The following is a 17,807-nucleotide window of genomic DNA, read 5'->3' on the forward strand; positions in this document are numbered from 1 at the left end:
GAGGCACTGTCACCGAGTGGAATGGGCCGGTTATCTAATAAGCTTAATTCCATAATAATTATGAACAACAGTTGTAGTTTAATTTTGGCCTAATCTGCTTTGGACCAAGTCAGAAGAATGGGTTCTAGGACAGTTCTTCTGATAAACAGCCAAGGCCCCTCAGGGTCAGAGTTTCTTCCTCCGTAAAAAGGCAGTAGTGTCCAGCCACTTCCAGGTATTATATTTTATTTTTCTTTTTTTGTTTGTTTGTTTGTTTGTTTTTTTGTGATTTTTTGGCCGGGGCTGGGTTTGAACCCGCCACCTCTGGCATATGGGACCGGCGCCCTACTCCTTGAGCCACAGGCACCGCCCTATATTTTATTTTTCTAAAGAAGATAAAAATCAGGCTCTTTTCAGGAGGCAGCAGAAGCACAAAGTTTCACTCCATGTCCCTAAGCTCAATCTAGTCTTTAACAAAAAAGCAAAGCAAAAGTTGGAGATGAAAGGGACTTTCAATTTGCCACTTCCATGAGCATAGGCTGGTGAAAGTGGCTGCTGTGACTTTCAAAGTCTTACCTCCAGGCCTCCCCTCACAACTAGTAATGGGATGATCCAGGAGCAACCCCAAATAGGTCCTGTACATTGGGAAATACTGCCTGAGCTTTTTCCTATGAAATATAAAAGCTTTATCTTAGAATTGTAATCACAAGTCCTGCACGAGCTGGTAAATGGAGCTACCACTATAATGCTGAAAGAAGGAAAGATGTAAAACTGTGTGACTGCAACTGAGTAATATCAAACCAGAAAAACACCAAGAGGAAGCATGTGAAGGCTCCAACCCCACCTGTCTCTGAGAGGCTTATCAATGATGTACTTTTTAAATAGATTTTCAAAAAATTGTCCAAGAGTTCTACAAACAGCATGTTTTACAAAATGTAAAAACATTAAATTTATTTTTAAGTTGTTATTGGAAAAAATACTACATTAAGTAAAATCAAATAAAAACTATATGTAAGGCTAGTGTAGATTTTGTGAATATTAATTTTAGCTTTTTCTTGCTAATCGGTTACTAAATTTTCTACAAAATGCAAGTATCATTAGGGATAGGGAACAGCATTATAGTGGTAGCTCCATTTACCAGCTTGTGCAGGACTTGTGATTACAATTCTAAGATAAAGCTTTTATATTTCATAGGGAACAGAGGAAAATAATAAAAACTTTTTTAAAACGCTGCTCTTAATAACAGAAGTCTGCCAATTGAGAATTTACTGAAAGAGAAAAACCTGCATTTTCCCCCCTCTACACTGGATGGAAGAAAGGGGGAAACTGAGAATGTAGAACTATAGTAAATTATAGTAAAATATAGTAAATATTACAAATTACTATAAATATAGTAAATATGATACAGGAGTTAGAAAATAATTCATCCCAGGTGTCTTAAACCGACAGGGTTTCAACGGAGGAGGCAAAGCAAGGTTTATGCGGACACCTGCCGACACGCTGGCTGCCTCCCCTGCTCTGGCGGCGTCCGACCTCCGTGAGCAGCCCCCACAAGGGGAGTTTTGCCCAAATGTTCCTTTCTATCATCTCCCCAAATCAACTTTCAGATACAGGCAGGTTCACGTAAACATTTAAGAGAAAATTTCTGAGGACAAACAGGTTTAAAAAATCATCTTTTCCTCATTTTTCATATTTCAAGTTGCACATAGCGTCATAATGGAGGTGTCTGAGCATGGACAGCTGAAAAGCACTCCTGGGCTCTCCTCCTCTCAGGACCTACCTCATTGAGATACATCACTGGGAAAACCAGTGTTCTGATGTCTCCCGTCTCACTGCAAAGACAAAGATGGAGTTGATTTGACAGACATCCTCAGGATGGCACAACTGCCCGGAGAGGCAAGTTCATATGAAAATTCTGGTACGCTTACTTTCCTTAAATTACCTAGAATTTACCGCTTTCTTAGTTATCTTTGCAAACAAATATAAATCAGAAGTTAGATTCCGGACCGTCAGCCTAGCAATTCCAAACGCTGCATGTTTATATATAGTGTTTTTACCAAAAAGCAAGATACAGTAAGATTTATCAGAATTGTTACTGTTCTCCCTAGAGTCATCACAAGCGAGAATCCTGTCTACAAAACGATGCCACCACTCCCTGGAGTGTTTTATAAATCGGCCATTGAAGAGCCATCTCTGTAGCAAGAGCCAGCTGAGTGCTTCCCATGTGCGAGTTCTGTGCTGGATGTTTTGGAGACATTATCTCACTAGATTCTTATAGCAGTCAGATCCAGTAGGTATTACTGTCCCAGGTTTTAGAAGAGAAAACTACAGCTCCAAGAAGCTAGGTAATTTGCCCAGGATCACCAGGGGTAAGTGGTGGGACCAGGATTGTAATTCCATTTTGCGTCTAGGGTTCTAGCTCTTAACTAATAAGCCGCAAAGCCTCAGAAATACAGATACAGGTGTGAAAATGCATTCCTGCAAACTACATTTGCTTCTTAACATATTGACTACCACACTAGAAAAGAAAGTTTTCCTTGGGGACGTGGTGTTTTATTAGATCAAGAGATGTGTGCGTTATATATGATTCACGAGGCCCCAGGCTCAAAACCAGCATAAGTTAAATACGATTCACCTGGCAGTTGCTGTGTTATACAGATTTATGATGTGTGGGATTAAATCAGATTCAAGGGAAGAAATAAACCACATGTGATAGACAGAGATGAGGTATTATACGAAGTATGTATACTTTTGCATCCTGTTCTTTCCTTCATCATGTCATAAGCATTCTTTCATATCCAAAAAATTCCCATCGAAAAGTTTGAGCAGGAGATTATACTTAGGAATCCTATTAAATAGTGCTTTATAGATGGCGTTGGGGTGGGGGGAAGGTTGCACTTGTGTGACTGTTTGAACTGTCCAAATGGGAGTTGTGGCCAGGCCCAGATGGGCAGAGAACAAGAGGAACAGATGGCGTCTAGAGTCACAGTGAGGAAGGGCTTTGTAGAAAGAGGAGAGATAACTCTGAGGCCACACAGGCTCACTCGCTGTGTGAGCTGCAGCAAGTTACTTAAATGCTCCGTGCCTCTGTTTCCCCATCTGTAAAATGGGGATAATGTAAGTTATAAGTGAATATATATAAAAAAGTGCTTAGATGGCTAGGGAACTTATAGTCTTGTACCTTCTGGATCCTTCAATGAGGCCTTTTGACTGAATCAAAATTTTACAGAACAAATCCTTTTAATCAAGAGATTTGTTCTACGAAGTTTGGATTCAGACACAGGGCCACACTCGGGGATCTGGAGGGCCACATGTGGCCTTGAGATAGCAGGTTCCCCTAAATTTCAAGATCAAGGCACCCACGAAAATGCTGACCAACTCCTGTCCCTGAAGGGCAGGGACAAGCAGAAGTCAGGAGCGGGCTGTACTCCGACATCAGACTCACCAGAAAGGCAACATAGCAAAGCCACTCCCTGCCTCAGTAGAAAGAAGTGAAACTTACACAAAGTCGTCAATTTTTTTGACATAAACATTGATTTGGAACCTCTTGGCTGCTTTTAGGATCATTCCAGTCAACTGCAGATCAGAAAAGTGAGAAGAAAACATTAGGATTCATTAAACTGCAAACATAATTTTTTCAATAAAGTACCATTTCTGTGTTGTTCTGATAAACAGGGTGGCCGTCACTGTGTTTGACAGGCAGAGTGGGATAAGGGGAAACTGATCCCCAGAACAAAACAGGATTGATTGTGTTGGGTGCCTGGTAGCCCACTGCCCCTCACACTTTACTATGGACACCAGTCCTAGGGAATCCTGTTGAAATGCAGACTCCAATTCAGTAGGTCTGAGGTGCCTCAAACTAGGCATTTCTTACAAGCTCCCAGGATGTGGCCACTCTGAATAGTGGACTATGAAGGAAGACTCCGCAGATGGCCGGTCAGGTCTGCATAGCCCAACAGTTGTCCAGAGGGCTGAGAGGAGGATGGTGGTTGCTTCCACCCAAGACACAGGACTGTGATTATTCCCTGGTGACAAGCAGGGCTAATCATTTTGGCTGATGGAAGGGAATTGATCAATTGATGACTAAGAGAAAAAAGGGAGACAACCATACCTGAACTCATTCACCAGAGGTTAAGATCACTGGCTTCGCAGATACAAATGCAATGCGTGTGGCGAAGAGTGAGGGGCATAAAATTCTATGCTAAAAGGATGTTCTTGCTTTTCTTTATTGTTCCACACTGTCCAAAGTCTCAAAAATGAAGATGTCTACCCTTTCATCTCGTTTCTACACTGAGAGGCTCTCACATTGTGACATGACGTCTCGCCTCTCCAAAAGGTCTTGGCAAACTTTGACTCTCCTTTGCTTTTGTTCATTGGTGAGCTCCTTCAGGACCATTTTTGCAAACACCTTTCTCATGCCAAGATTTTCAGTTAAGACTTTGCTGTTTCTCTATTGATGTTTTACTTGATCTGCTGTTCTTCTCGGTCAGCTGACAATTTTGACACACAATTTAACAAATTTTTGCAGTGGTTCATCAGTTCTGCTCTTTACTGCCCACACTAACCTCTTTCTCTCCCCTCAGAAAAACATTTAATCCATGTGTACACTGCCATATTCTTCACGGCATTATCCCCCTAAACTTGGACTAACACGTTCTTGATTTCACTTCCATTCTTGTCAGGCTTAATAAGAAATTTAATATTTGCTCATTTCTCTAATTCAAGCCCTGACATTCTTGCAACAGCACATAAAAACACACAACAATAATGAATGAAACTCAAAAAGACCCCATGTTAACACGAGCACAGCTCTGAGACGCTGATCTGCCAAGGGTATGAAACCTTACCAAGCTGTTTGTACAGTGCTGCAAACCTAAGCACAGGGTGGCGAGTTTGCAACTTAACCATCAGCCCTCATCTATGCCATATCTGATACTCTTTAAATTAACAATATAGTAAACTCCAAAAAATACCTCAAGAAAGAGGTTTGCCAAAAGTGACTGAAGCTAATACACATATTTAAATTTTAACCAAGATATTCCTGACCGTGAGTCAGCTATGAGACATCTTTAACCTAACCGCTCTGTGTCCCAGTAGGAGAAATGAGTATATGTTCAGGTCCAAGACAGGAAAGAGAAGACTGACCAGGTGCCATGGGCCATTCTGAGTTCTTTCCAGTGACTGAATCCGCAGTCTTCCTTTATTGTTAAGGCGGGTTTGCTGTATTTCAGTAGATCCACAGAATTCAGCCAAGACTAGGCCTCGACTTGCTCTAAGCTGTTTCCCCCACTTTTATGTATAGGAAAGGCATATAGTATGTTTTTCAAAAATATTCAAAACTGAACTAATGAACACTGTAAGGACAGAATAAAACACACGCTCTTTCCCAGGAAGAAGTGTGTACTCACAGGGTTAATGTCCACGAACGTCTCGTGATTCTCCTTACTGGGGTGCATGCCTTCTACGGCAGAAACAAACCTCTCATCTGCTTGGTAAAAGTGTGGGAGAGACATAACAATGGGTGCACCTGCGTTTTAAGGAAAACAGAAATGAGTGATGCTGCTCTTAAAATCTAAGATGGATTTAGATTTAACATAGTTCCTATAGATTTAAAAAAACCTATCAAAAGTAAAGTGGAGGTTGTGGGGAGACAGCGAACTAAAATACCACTCTGTACCTTCCTGTTTAGGGTTTACACTTCCTCGTCTGACATCTCGGTTGCCCCCCACCCCCAGTATTTTATTCCACATTATGTGTTGAAGTCTTGGCTAAACTTTTAATTCTTTAGCAGACATTTACTGAACCTATGCAGTGTCAGTGCCTGGTGTGCACTACATGCCGGGAGCCCAGTGAACTTAGAACTGTTGTCCTCTTTTTGCATTTAAGGAAACTGAGGTTTGGCCGGTCGCAGTGGCTCACACCTGTAATCCTAGCACTCTGAGAGGCCGAGGCAGGTGGATTGCCTGAGCTCAGGAGTTTGAAACCAACCTGAGCAAGAGTGAGACCCCGTTTCTAAAAATAGCTGAGAGTTGTGACAGGTGCCTGTAGTCCCAGCTACTCAGGAGGCTGAGGCAAGAGAATCGCTTGAGCCCAAGAGTTTGAGGTTGCTGTGAGCTGTGACACCAGAGCACTCTACCGAGGGTGACGACTTGAGACACTGTCTCAAAAAAAATGAGGTTCACAAAATTTACAAAATTTATCCAGGGACTTCTATCCTGCAGGTTATGGAGGCAGAATTCTAAGTGAACCAAAAATATTACATCTCAAAGCACTTTTTTTCAGCTACAATTCTCTGTCAATAAATGCACTTTTTTTTTTTTTAAATTATTTTACCAAAGCTAGACCTTGTTCTCCTGGATATGTTAATGTAGATTTTTTGGAAAGAGTTTGCTTAGTTGTGCTATTTGCCCAGCTTCTAATCACATAATGAAGACTCCAGGCTTTTTTTCTTTCCTATATATTTTAAGAACCAAACAAGGAAGCAAATTATTAAAGGAAACTTAGATCTAGTTATTGAAAAGAAGATAGAAACCCAATAATTGCCAGGGAAATAAATTTGGGGGGAAGTGTTTATATATCCACCAGCCTGTGGCTCAAGGTGTACATCGTCTCCCATCCACAAGTCCTTAGCTCTTTACTGCTAGACAGTTCCACAAAGCCACCAGCTCCTTCTTTGTGACCTTCAGTGACCTTTAAAATATATATTTTTAAGTCTTTTGGGGGTTTAATAAGGGCCAGGCACTTGGCTCGGCGCCTGTAGCTCAAGCAGCTAAGGTGCCGGCTATATACACCAGAGCTGGTGGGTTCAAATCCAGCCCAGGCCTGCCAAACAACAATGACAACTACAACCAAAAAATAGCCGGGCGTTATGGCGGGCGCCTGTAGTCCCAACTACTTAGGAGGCTGAGGCAAAGAGAATCGGTTGAGTCCAGGAGTTGGAGGTTGCTGTGAGCTGTGATGCCATGGCACTCTACCCAGGGTGACAGCTTGAGGCTCTGTCTCAAAAAACAAACAACAACAACAAAAACAAAACCCCATCCAGGCACTGTCCTGAGTGTTGTACATACTTTAACTCTCACGTAACTTTCCAAGAAGTTATAATCACCCCTATTCTACAGATGAGAAGACTTACATCTGAAACCTTCTTAATCCAGCTTAGCTAACTGCTAGCAAACAGAATAGGACTCGAACCCAGATCCGCCTGACTCTCATGCCACTATCCAAAATGTACCCCTCTAGAACTCAAAACATGTGGGATAATTCTGCAGAATTTAACTCATCAGCTCAAATTTGGGAATTTACAACAGGCAAGAGGAAAAGAATTGTAGCAGGAGGTTTAATGCTGCAAAGTAGAATCTTACTGCTGATCCTGACATCAGGTTCTTGAGGAAGTAGAATATTAACAAAACAGTCAAAAAAAATTTAGATTTGTGTCTTAAACCAGATGCACAATGGGCTGGGGGTGGAGCAGGGACACTTTCAGGGACATTTATCTAGTAAAACAAGAGGAGAGATCAAAACTAGGAACTTGACCCCATCGACCCTTGGTCTTCAGCCCCAGGTAAGGGGTACCATGCTCCCTTGCACAGTGGCCCCCAAATGTCTAGCCAGCATCTTTATGAGAATTGTCTGGAGTGCTTGTTAAAAGGGTAGATTCTGGGGCCCTAGTGTGTTCAGCGTGGGACCCTGGGTCATATATTTTTATTAACTCTCCAGACAATTCTGGTGTAAGATCAGGTGTGTGGGCCACCACTCTGCCAGATAAACATTGGGAGAGATACTGCTCACCTCTGATTTCTCCCAAAAGGAAATTTAAGATTTCTCCTAAAAGGAGATTTTAAAAAACCAATTAGACATGAGAATAGCATTTAGAACATTATTTTATTCAAGAGAAAAGGACAGCTTTATTCAAGAAAAGAATTACAAAGAGGAACATCTCCCAGGAGAAACTTTAAAGAGAAATGTATAGCCCTAGAAGGGAATTACAGTGCAAATATGAAAAGACCCTACATTCTAGCAGGGATGTGCCCAGAGCAAGAGTTTTGGAAAAATCATGTTCCCAAGCTCTAGTTCCCATAGTTATGAAAAGAGGCCCCTGGCCGTCTAGTAAGGCCATTGTGAATAATTCTGCAACACAAGGCTGTTTAGACTAGTCTTCAGTATGAAGAAAATACTTTCCCCAGTTGTTTCACTCATCATTCTGCTTCACTCATGGAGAGGCGCAGACCTGAAGGAACGTTGGGAGATTTGTGGTCAGGGTTTAAAACTAACCACTTCAAAGTCACTGAGAATCTTTGCCAAGCTACTGACTTTTTAAAAAACCAAAATCCACTTTATCTTTTAGCATAGTTTTGCACATGAAATCAGGTGATGCTTTACATGTATCAGTCACATGTACGGCACTCAGGACAGTGACTGGCTTGGCACATACTAAGTGCTCGGTAAGCACGAACTGTTAGTACATCATTAAGACTTCTTATCTGTTCCAGGGAAAAAACACACAACATGGCATTCTAGAAATAAAAAGCATCACATAAAAGCTAATGATCATTCTTTTTACCATTAAATAACCATATTACAAAACATTATTTTTAATTTTTTAGGGGAATGGGGTCACACTATGTTGTCCAGACTGGAGTGCAGTGGCTCTTCACAGGTGTAAACACAGTGCGCTGCAGCCTTGAACTCCTCGCCTCAAGGGGTCCTCCCACTGCAGCCTCACAGCACCTAGGAGCAGACACGCACCACTACCCGGCTTCAGAAACATTGTTCTTGAAAAGTCATGTGGTTCTTTCTATTCTTTACCTTAACTCCAATCCTTCTGCTTTCTAGACAACCCTAATCATGCCCCTCTCTGGGTTCTTACCATTCTTGCAGATGCTGACATTCAGAACTCCTGAGCCCAGGCAGTTTCCTGCAGGAATGCAGAAGCCAGCATTGTCGGAGCTGTTGGCTAGTATTTCTGGGGGCATGCGATACCGAAAGGCAGGCAGTCCCTCCACACTCTCAAAGTCACTGAAAGTTATGTACACTGACCTGTTAGGATGTAACAATAGAAATGTCAGGTTCATTGAAAAAAAAAAAAGTCAGTGTGGACTCCAGTAACCTAGCCATAGTTCTCAGGCATAGCACAGGTAGGAGCGGACGGAGTAAGTGGAAAATGGAAATGCAAAAGTATGCTCGAAAGAAGCTTTGCCAACTCACTGCGCAATGAAATAGGAGATTAATTGTAGTGGAAGATATTTAAGAGATAGTAACTATGATAATATCCAAACAAGGCCAAGAAAAAAACAGAGTGTATAATAGAAAATTAAGAAGGTAACATTTAGAATGGCGACTCATGGGCCAGACATGGTGGCTCATGCCTGTAATCCCAGCACTCTGGGAGGCCAACGTGGGTGGATCACCTGAGCTCAGGAGTTGAACATGGGGCCTGAGCAGGAGCGAGATCCAGTCTCTAAAAATAGCCGGGCATTGTGGCGATTACCTGTGGTCCCAGCTACTTGGGGGGCTGAAACAAGAGGATCCCTTGTGCCCAAGGGTTTGAGGTTGTTGTGAGCTGTGCTGCCATGGCACTCTACCCAGGGTGACAGAGTTAGACTGTGTCTCAAAAAAAAAAAAATGGAATGGAGACTCACGTAAAAATAATAATGGATATATCCTCCAGACCAGCGTGGGCACACATGGATATAGGGCAGAGGCAAAAGAAGAAAAGGGCAGCAGTGGGCCTGACCTGGTAGCATCTTAAGAACTCACAAAGTGTCACATTGGACAGCTACTTGATTAGAACACATCCTTTGATATCCACTTCCCAAACAAAAATAAGCAGTTTCCATATTTTGCCCAGTCATTTATTTCAGTGGAGTTCAACATAATTCTGCTTCCATCCTTACTGTGTCTCAAACACGATCCCTTGTGACCATCCTTGCATTTGCATAGCGCCCTACCAACAACACACTTTCACTGTCATCGCCAACCTTCCCACCGTTCATTTGAAGGCTGACCGGAATAGCGTGGTGGGCCTCACTTTTTCATCTCTGAACCAGAGGTGTTGACCACAACTCTGGAAAGGTTGTGAATAACATGAGAACTGCCCCCAGGACACACCCCACACTACAGCATTTTTTAGTGAAATAATTTTGGCAAACAGAAAGATGGGGAAAAAATACTATAGCAAGCACCCTTGTATTCACCACTTAAATAGAAAATATATCATGGATACAGCTGAAGCTCTGTGCTCAGTGCTCTTGACTCCGCCCTTTCTCTGCCTCCCCTGAGGAAAGCATGACCTGCATTTGGGGTCTGTCGCTTCCATGCAGATCTTTATACTTTTACAAACGCACATATTCATCAATAGCGTCAACAGCACTGGTTGCTATTAGTAAATGTGATTTCCATGGCATATCACTATCCCTTTCTGTGAATGGTTTCTTCATTGACATTATATTTTTAAGATTTATTATATTGATGTACATAGCTCTGTTTCTTTTATTTGCAATCTGTATGATATTCATTCATACAGGATATTCTACCCTAATTTATTTACATTCTTCTTTGCATGGGCATTTAGATAGCTTCCAATTTTTCACCATGACAGCACTGCTGGGAACGTTCCTGTATAAATGACTCCTTACATGTGTACACAAGAGTTCCTCAGCCCCGGGACCTGCGGGAGAGAACTGCAGAATTACGGGGTCTGCTTGTCTTTGGCTTTACTGTCTATTACCAAGTGGCTCTCCAAAGTGGCTAGACCAGATAAGAATGTGTTTCCTGGCTCGGAGCCTGTAACTCAGCAGCTAGAGCACCAACCACATACACCGGAGCCAGCGGGTTCGAACACAGCTCAGGCCTGCCAAAACAACAATGACAACTACAATAACAACAAAAAAGAAATAGCCGGGCGTTGTGGTGGGCACCCGTAGTCCCAGCTACTTGGGAGGCTGAGGCAAGAGAATCACTTAAACCCAAGAGTTGGAGTTTGAAATTGTTATGAGGAGACACCACGGTACTCTTCCAACGGTGACATACTGAGACTCTGTCTCAAAAAAAAAAAATGTGTTTCCTCGGTGCCAAATCTTTTAAAAACTTCCTACAGCCCTTCTGAGTTCCTGTGTTTCACCAGTTTGTACTCGAATACATTTTCTCTTTCTTCAAACATTACTGAATATTTGCACTTCTGTACTGGACAGGGCAGTTGGCGGGAAGATGGATGGCTGTGATATTCTGCAGATGAAAAGGCTCTGGCACACGTGGTGGGGGTGAATTCTGGTGCTACTTCTGAGGAGGGAGCAATGAGGCTCGGTGACTGAATCAGCGCAAGGGTTGGGGGGCGACTGACAGTGTCACCGGCGGTGCTCACGGCTGACTGAGGAAGTGGAGCAGTGTTGTGAGCTGTGAGATTCTGGAAGAACAGCCACTTGGAGAAGTGTGAGCACAAGAATCCAGTGTCTGGAGCCACCAGGGCACTTCTGCCTGTGGGGAGAAGTTTCTTGGAAGGCCCTGCAGCAGTGGGTGAGAGAGGGGAGGACGACTTTGTGGGAGTCGGCCACCCTCCCTAGCAGTCTGAGGATGCTGGGCAGGGGCAGCAGCTGCTCGAGGGAGCCGGGGAGAGGAGGACGCCCTCTTCACGAACCCAGCCACCGAGCCAGGCGCGTCTTAGAGCAGGGCAGGCAGGAACGCAGGAGGGAGGAAGAGCGCACAGGCCAAGGAGAGTCCGTGAAACCACCAGGAAGGTCCAGCTCAGCAGATGCCTATGAACTCCAGAATAGGGACAGCAGTGTCATTTATGTATTGTCTCTGTGGAGACTGCAGGAGAGGTCAGGTCACACTTGACAGACTATCACGGTAACTGAGAGCCTGGCACTCAGCCTTGTCTTTGGTGTGGTAGGCCCTGCGCTAAATAGTTTACTACTAGCACTCCCTTTGTCCTGTGACAACCCCTCAGGAAGGCAGCTGTTTCTATCTTTATTATACAAATGAGGAAAGTGAGGCACCCAGGGGTTAAATTACTTGCCCAAGGTCACACAGACAGAAGTGGTGGAACCCAGATTCAAACCAACACTGCTGGCTCTGGAGTCCACCCATGCCGTGAACCCCTGCATGTCTCTGCCTTCGTCCCTGACGCAGCACAGTGTCAGTGCATAGGAAGTGTATTACATGTGCTCTCAGCCTCTCACTGACCCTGTGGTTTAAGACCTTATGTTGCAAAAATAACTTATTTGAAAGATCTTACCTGCAGAAATCAGATGGGAAGACATACAAGACTTCATCTTTGGTTATTAACGGGTGAAAAGAATCTCCATCTGTGCCGTTAATCATATTGCACCTCTCCGTTGTCCACCAGTCAAGTGACCTGTGATTGACAACCACAAGAAAGAGAAAAGAAGATTCAATTTGACTGTAGGTTATCCTAAGTGGTCAGGATTTTTTAGGGTTTAACTAGAGCTGGCTACCCACGGTGTCTTATTCCTCCACAGACACAGGAGTGTTAGGGACGAGGTCAAAGGGAAGAAAAGTAGGTCCCTGGCCCCAAATCAATTTTCACAGAGGCAATAGCCAAAAACCCCTATTTCTTTCTTCCACAAAAGTGTATCTTACATAGAGGTTTAGAAATACTGACTGACTTAAAGCAGCGATCCAAAATAACTAGCACCAAAAATGGCCTGTTCACAGCCAGTCCACACATCCGTGGACCCTGAATAGCTGTGTCAGGCTCTGTAACACTCACAACAGACCATTAACTCAGTCTACCCTCTGAACATGTCTCTCTTCCAAAAATATCACAGGACTTCTCTTGGAATTCAAGAAAGCTCAACCCTGAATCAACTTCAGGCTCATGAAAAACAGTTGAGGTACCAGGTTTTTAAAATTAATTTTTAAGACATGGAAATCTGACTTAAAATTGAGTTAATATGTTTGTCAAATATCTATAAACCTAAAAATCTAAAGAGTTAAACTAATTTTTAAAATAATAGTACATGCAATGTATTGAATGTTTATCATACACACACAAAATTCCTATGATGAATGAGACCAGTGCCCTTCAAGAGAGCCCAGCGGCTCCCTCACTTTCCGTCATGTGAAGTTACAGTGAGAAAACAGCCCCCGGTGAGAAAATGGGCCCTCCCAGACACCAAATCTTCCCAGCCTCCAGAACTGCGAGAAATAAATTTCTATTTTTTTATAAAGCCACTCAGTCTACAGTAGTTTGTTTTTTGTTTGTTTGTTTGTTTTGAGACAGAGTCTTATTCTGTGCCCTCGGTAAAGTGCCATGGAGTCATAGCTCACAGCAACCTCAAACTCTTGGGCTCAAACGACCCTCTTGCCTCAGCCTCCAGAGTAGCTGGGACTACGAGTATACATCAGATCACTAACTTCATTTGTATCAGTGAATCAGCAAATCATCAACTTCATTGGCCCCACTTTGATTTGTAAAATAATAATTACAAGAATATTTACATGTTATACATTTTTCATCTACAAAGTGAATGTTTTTAGTCACAAAAAATTTTTGTTTAAAAATGTTTTAAACACAGCTTGGCGCCTGTAGCTCAGCAGCTAGGGTGCCAGCTACATACACCGGAGCTGGCGGGTTCGAACCCAGCCCAGGTCTGCCAAACAACAATGACAACTACAACAAAGAAAATAGCCGGGAGCTGTGGCAGGCACTTGTAGTCCCAGCTACTTGGGAAGCTGAGGCAAGAGAATGGCTTAAGTCCAAAGAGTTTCAGGTTGCTGAACTGTGATAACACAGCACTTTACCAAGGGTGACATAATGAGACTCTGTCTCAAAAAAAAAAAAGTTTTAAACAGGCTGGGCACAGTGGCTCATGCCTATAATCCTAACACTCTGGGAGGCCGAGACGGGTGGATTGCTTGAACTCACAAGTTCGAGACCAACCTGAGCAAAAGAGAGATCCCGTCTCTATTAAAAATATAAAAATTGAGGCAAGAGGATCGCTTGAACCCAAGAGTTAGAGGTTGCTGTGAGCTATGACTCCATGGCACTCTACCAAGGGCAACAAAGTAAGAGTCTGTCTCAAAAAAAAAATTATGATGATAAATCATTAGACTTACGTTTTTCCATTCCATTCCACAATCTTTGTAAAGTTAAGGTAATTGTCTTCCCCAGTTAGAAAAACATAGTCTCCATCATTAGTGCCATTTTTCTGAAAATAAGTAAATATAAACCTTTAAAGTAACTGTGGTAATTGTGATAGTTAATTTGAGGCTACAATGCTGGGTCACTTGGTAAGACACTAGCTGACTGTGCCTCTGTAGATGAGATTGCCTTTACGCTCAGTTAATTCTAAGTAAAGGAGACAGCCCTCTGTAGCCTGATCAGTTCAAAGCCTTAAAACAGAAAATGAGATTTCCTGGGACCTGAAGGGCCTTGAGGGAACCTTTATATCTCTAGTTAGATGAGAGTTAAGACTTTTGAACAGGCAGATCGAAAAATAACTACAAATTTAAAGTCGGGCAAACTCATCACAACTCCAGAGCCCACCTCTAATCTAGTATTTTCTTCCTGAGGTTACTTTTGTCTTTTACCAACTTCTTAACTATCCATTTTACTCAAGGGTTTTCTTTTCCTCCCCCCAAACCCATTTTCTTATTTTTCACACACTCTACAAGACATCCAGCCTTTAGGTGATTTTGGTCTTATAAGAAACCCAAAGTTAAGATGAAATTTGCTATGCACGCTCCCTCCCCGCCATCAGTTGAGCAAAGAAGCTCTGAAAAGGAAAATCAGCTTACCCCATAGAACAGGCCAAAATAGGGAGAGATGTCAGGTTTGAAAGGGTGGAGGAGGGACAGGATCTCATCTTTGTAGCCCCAGAGCAATTCGTCAACTGTGCGCGTCACAAAGAGCTTCTGTTCATAGGCTTTCAATATGGCCTCGATGATCTCCCGCAGGAAGTGCACCTGGGACCATTCCATAGCGGTCTGGGGGCAGAAGCAAATTCAGATAGCAGCGACCCCTTCCACACACCCTACCCCACCTTCTCCTACGGCCCCTAAACAAAGAGGGCTGGGGACTTAAAATGTGAAGGCTGAGAGCCAGGTGAGCCGCTCTCTGGCTGCATGTGGAAGGATTAGACCCTTCAGTCACTGTCCTTTCCCAGTAGCACAATTTCTGAGTGTGAGCTTAGCATCCCCACTTGCAGGCTCTGAGTTATCCAGGAGCTGTAGGAGAAAAGCGCTTGTAAACACCTTGCTCTGGCACAAGGTGGTGGTGCCACCTTCCTGCTGAGTGCCCATAGGCAGGGCCATCATTATAAACCCGACCAGGCTACAGGACAGGGCCAGATTTGGGCTCTGATACTCCTGTGGTCCCAGGTCCACACGCGTAGCAGAACTGGGGTGGGAGCCTCAGAGGGGTTGGTATGAGGGTCTTGAGTCTCAGAATGGTTCAGGTGTAGAATGGTGTTATTATTAGCAAACAGAGCCCAGCACAACCACAGTAGGCTATAATCAAGAGCCCATCTGCTGATTTTCTGCTGAAAAGGGGAAGAGTCAATTTATATATTTTCAGAATATAAAACCCAAGACAGAAATTTGAACTAAGAAGTGGTATGCAAATTACATTGCTAGAATTTCTGAGCCAAAACAAGTGGCAAATAAACATTTTTAAAATTACTAGCTACCAAAAAGTCATAGGGGCTTATTCACATGCCTAAGTGCTGGTCCTGAACACATAAGGAAACTGTGAAACCAAATCATACAATTTGCATTTTGTCATCATTTGAAAATACCTTGTTTGACAGACCTCAGAAAAAAGTCTAAGGTGGACTTCAAAAAAAATAAAAAGAAAAATGTACTTTTTATGTATGTATTTTTTTTAGCTTACTTAATACCTCTTAATGTAATAGTATTAACTTTTCCCTTTATTCTTAATTCTACAATAATGATACTAAAATGCCTACTTACCACTGCAGGAATATTTAATGTTCTAATTAAGTCAATTTTAGGGTCTCCAACAGATTGGTTTCGTTCAAAAACATAGGCCTTGTTGCTAACAGCAGATATTGTTGTTCCATTATCTCCAAACTGAACATTTGCTTTGTTTCTGAGTTCTCTAAAAATAAAAAAGATTTTATTTTCAAATAGCACCACATTCATAAGCAATACTTCTTTCTTTTTGCATCAAAGTTACATTTTCAATATAACATTCCCAATTAACATTAGAGAGAGAGAGACTGCAGACGCTAAACCCTTACAAATGGAAGGTTAAAGCTATCAAGCAGAATGGAAATCAGGCCTGGAATAGAGTTTTCTGAAAAAACTTTCATCCTTTCCAACCATGATTGAGGAAATACAACAGTCAAGGTCACCTTGGCCAAGGAATCAAAGTCAATAAACTCTCTCCTGGGTGATGGGTTGGTCCTACAATATTTTCAGAATTTTCAGTTCCATTTATAGATTGCTTGAATTTCAATTTATTTACCAATGTCATTTTATGTCTGACTTGAATTCAGTTGAAAATTCATTTTAAAAAATCGATGCCCAAAGCTTAGTAAGTTAGAGTTCATTCCCATTTCTGATATACGGTGCAGTTTGGTTCCAGTTATTGACCCCAAATGAAGCAGTACGGAGCTCCTAGAAAGGTGTGTGGAGCCAGGGCTGGGCCTGGGGGACGCGAGTGAGGATTCATCATGTGGGGGTGCTGAGACACTCAGGAATCAAAATCAACATTTAAATGTTCTATTTCTTTCTTTTTTTTTTTTAGAGACAGAGTCTCACTTTATGGCCCTCGGTAGAGTGCCGTGGCATCACACAGCTCACAGCAACCACCAACTCCTGGGCTTAAGCGATTCTCTTGCCTCAGCCTCCCAAGTAGCTGGGACTACAGGCGCCCGCCACAATGCCCGGCTATTTTTTGGTTGCAGTTCAGCCGGGGCCGGGTTTGAACCCGCCACCCTCGGTATATGGGGCCGGCACCTTACCGACTGAGCCACAGGCGCCGCCCAAATGTTCTATTTCTTAAAATCAACATTAATACCAGAAATTTTTGATGAACAAAATATGAAAATTTTAAATAAAAACAATCTGATCTTTTATGTATCAAATGCCCCACGCTACCCCTGGCCACGTCTGATTCAGAGCAGATGCTCCATAAATTCCAGTGTCTTTTCCTCATCTCTTTCCGCTTACCTTTCCTTCTTCCTATACCAGAGAGGGCTAGTGGCATGGTAGTGTCTAGTCACACGCAATTACTGAGCACTTGAACTGTGGCTAATCGGAATTAAGAAGTGCTGTAAATGTAAAATACACACTAGATTTCAAAAACAATGCCCCAGATGTAAAATACCACCTTACCTTTTTAATATCAATTACATGTTAAAATGATACTATTTTAGATATAATGGGTAAAGTAAAAATATATTATAAAATTAATTTCACCTGTTTCTTTTTACTTTTTTTTTTTTTTTTTTGGAGACAGAGATTCACTTTGTCTCCCTGGGTAGAGTGCTGTGGTGTCAAAGCTCACAGCAACCTCAGACTCCTGGGCTCAAGTGATCCTCTTTCCTCAGCCTCTCAAGTAACTAGGAGTATAGGCACCTGCCACAATACCAGGCTAGTTTTTCTATTTTTAGTACAGACAGGGTTTCAGGCTGGCCTTGAACTCCTGAGCTCAAGGGATCCTCCTGCCTCGGCCTCCCAGAGTGCTAGGATTACAGCGAGCCACCACATGGCTAATCTAGGAGCTCATACTCCATATACAGGTTAGGAAGGCATTGGTAGCTGGGCTACTCGCCTGCTCCTCCAAGTCCTTTCTTGACCACAGTGGCACATGAGGACTTTTGTCACTCACCTATGGAGCTTGC

General features: G+C 42.7%; 1 protein-coding gene across 1 annotated transcript in view; it reads right to left on the bottom strand.

Annotated features, from left to right (window-relative positions):
* SCARB2 (scavenger receptor class B member 2) overlaps positions 1 to 17,807 on the bottom strand; it is a 53,358-nt gene that overhangs the window by 5,586 nt on the left and 29,965 nt on the right. Inside the window, exons 3-10 of the mRNA XM_053587635.1 lie at positions 15,910 to 16,057; positions 14,737 to 14,925; positions 14,056 to 14,147; positions 12,212 to 12,331; positions 8,846 to 9,015; positions 5,388 to 5,506; positions 3,482 to 3,555; positions 1,760 to 1,811 (exon numbers count right to left, since the gene is read on the bottom strand). Of these exons, the coding sequence (XP_053443610.1) occupies positions 1,760 to 1,811; positions 3,482 to 3,555; positions 5,388 to 5,506; positions 8,846 to 9,015; positions 12,212 to 12,331; positions 14,056 to 14,147; positions 14,737 to 14,925; positions 15,910 to 16,057 (964 nt within the window). The remainder of the gene's footprint in view (positions 1 to 1,759; positions 1,812 to 3,481; positions 3,556 to 5,387; positions 5,507 to 8,845; positions 9,016 to 12,211; positions 12,332 to 14,055; positions 14,148 to 14,736; positions 14,926 to 15,909; positions 16,058 to 17,807) is intronic.

The sequence above is a fragment of the Nycticebus coucang genome, chromosome 1, assembly GCF_027406575.1.
Source record: "Nycticebus coucang isolate mNycCou1 chromosome 1, mNycCou1.pri, whole genome shotgun sequence".
Taxonomy (NCBI): Eukaryota; Metazoa; Chordata; class Mammalia; order Primates; family Lorisidae; genus Nycticebus; species Nycticebus coucang.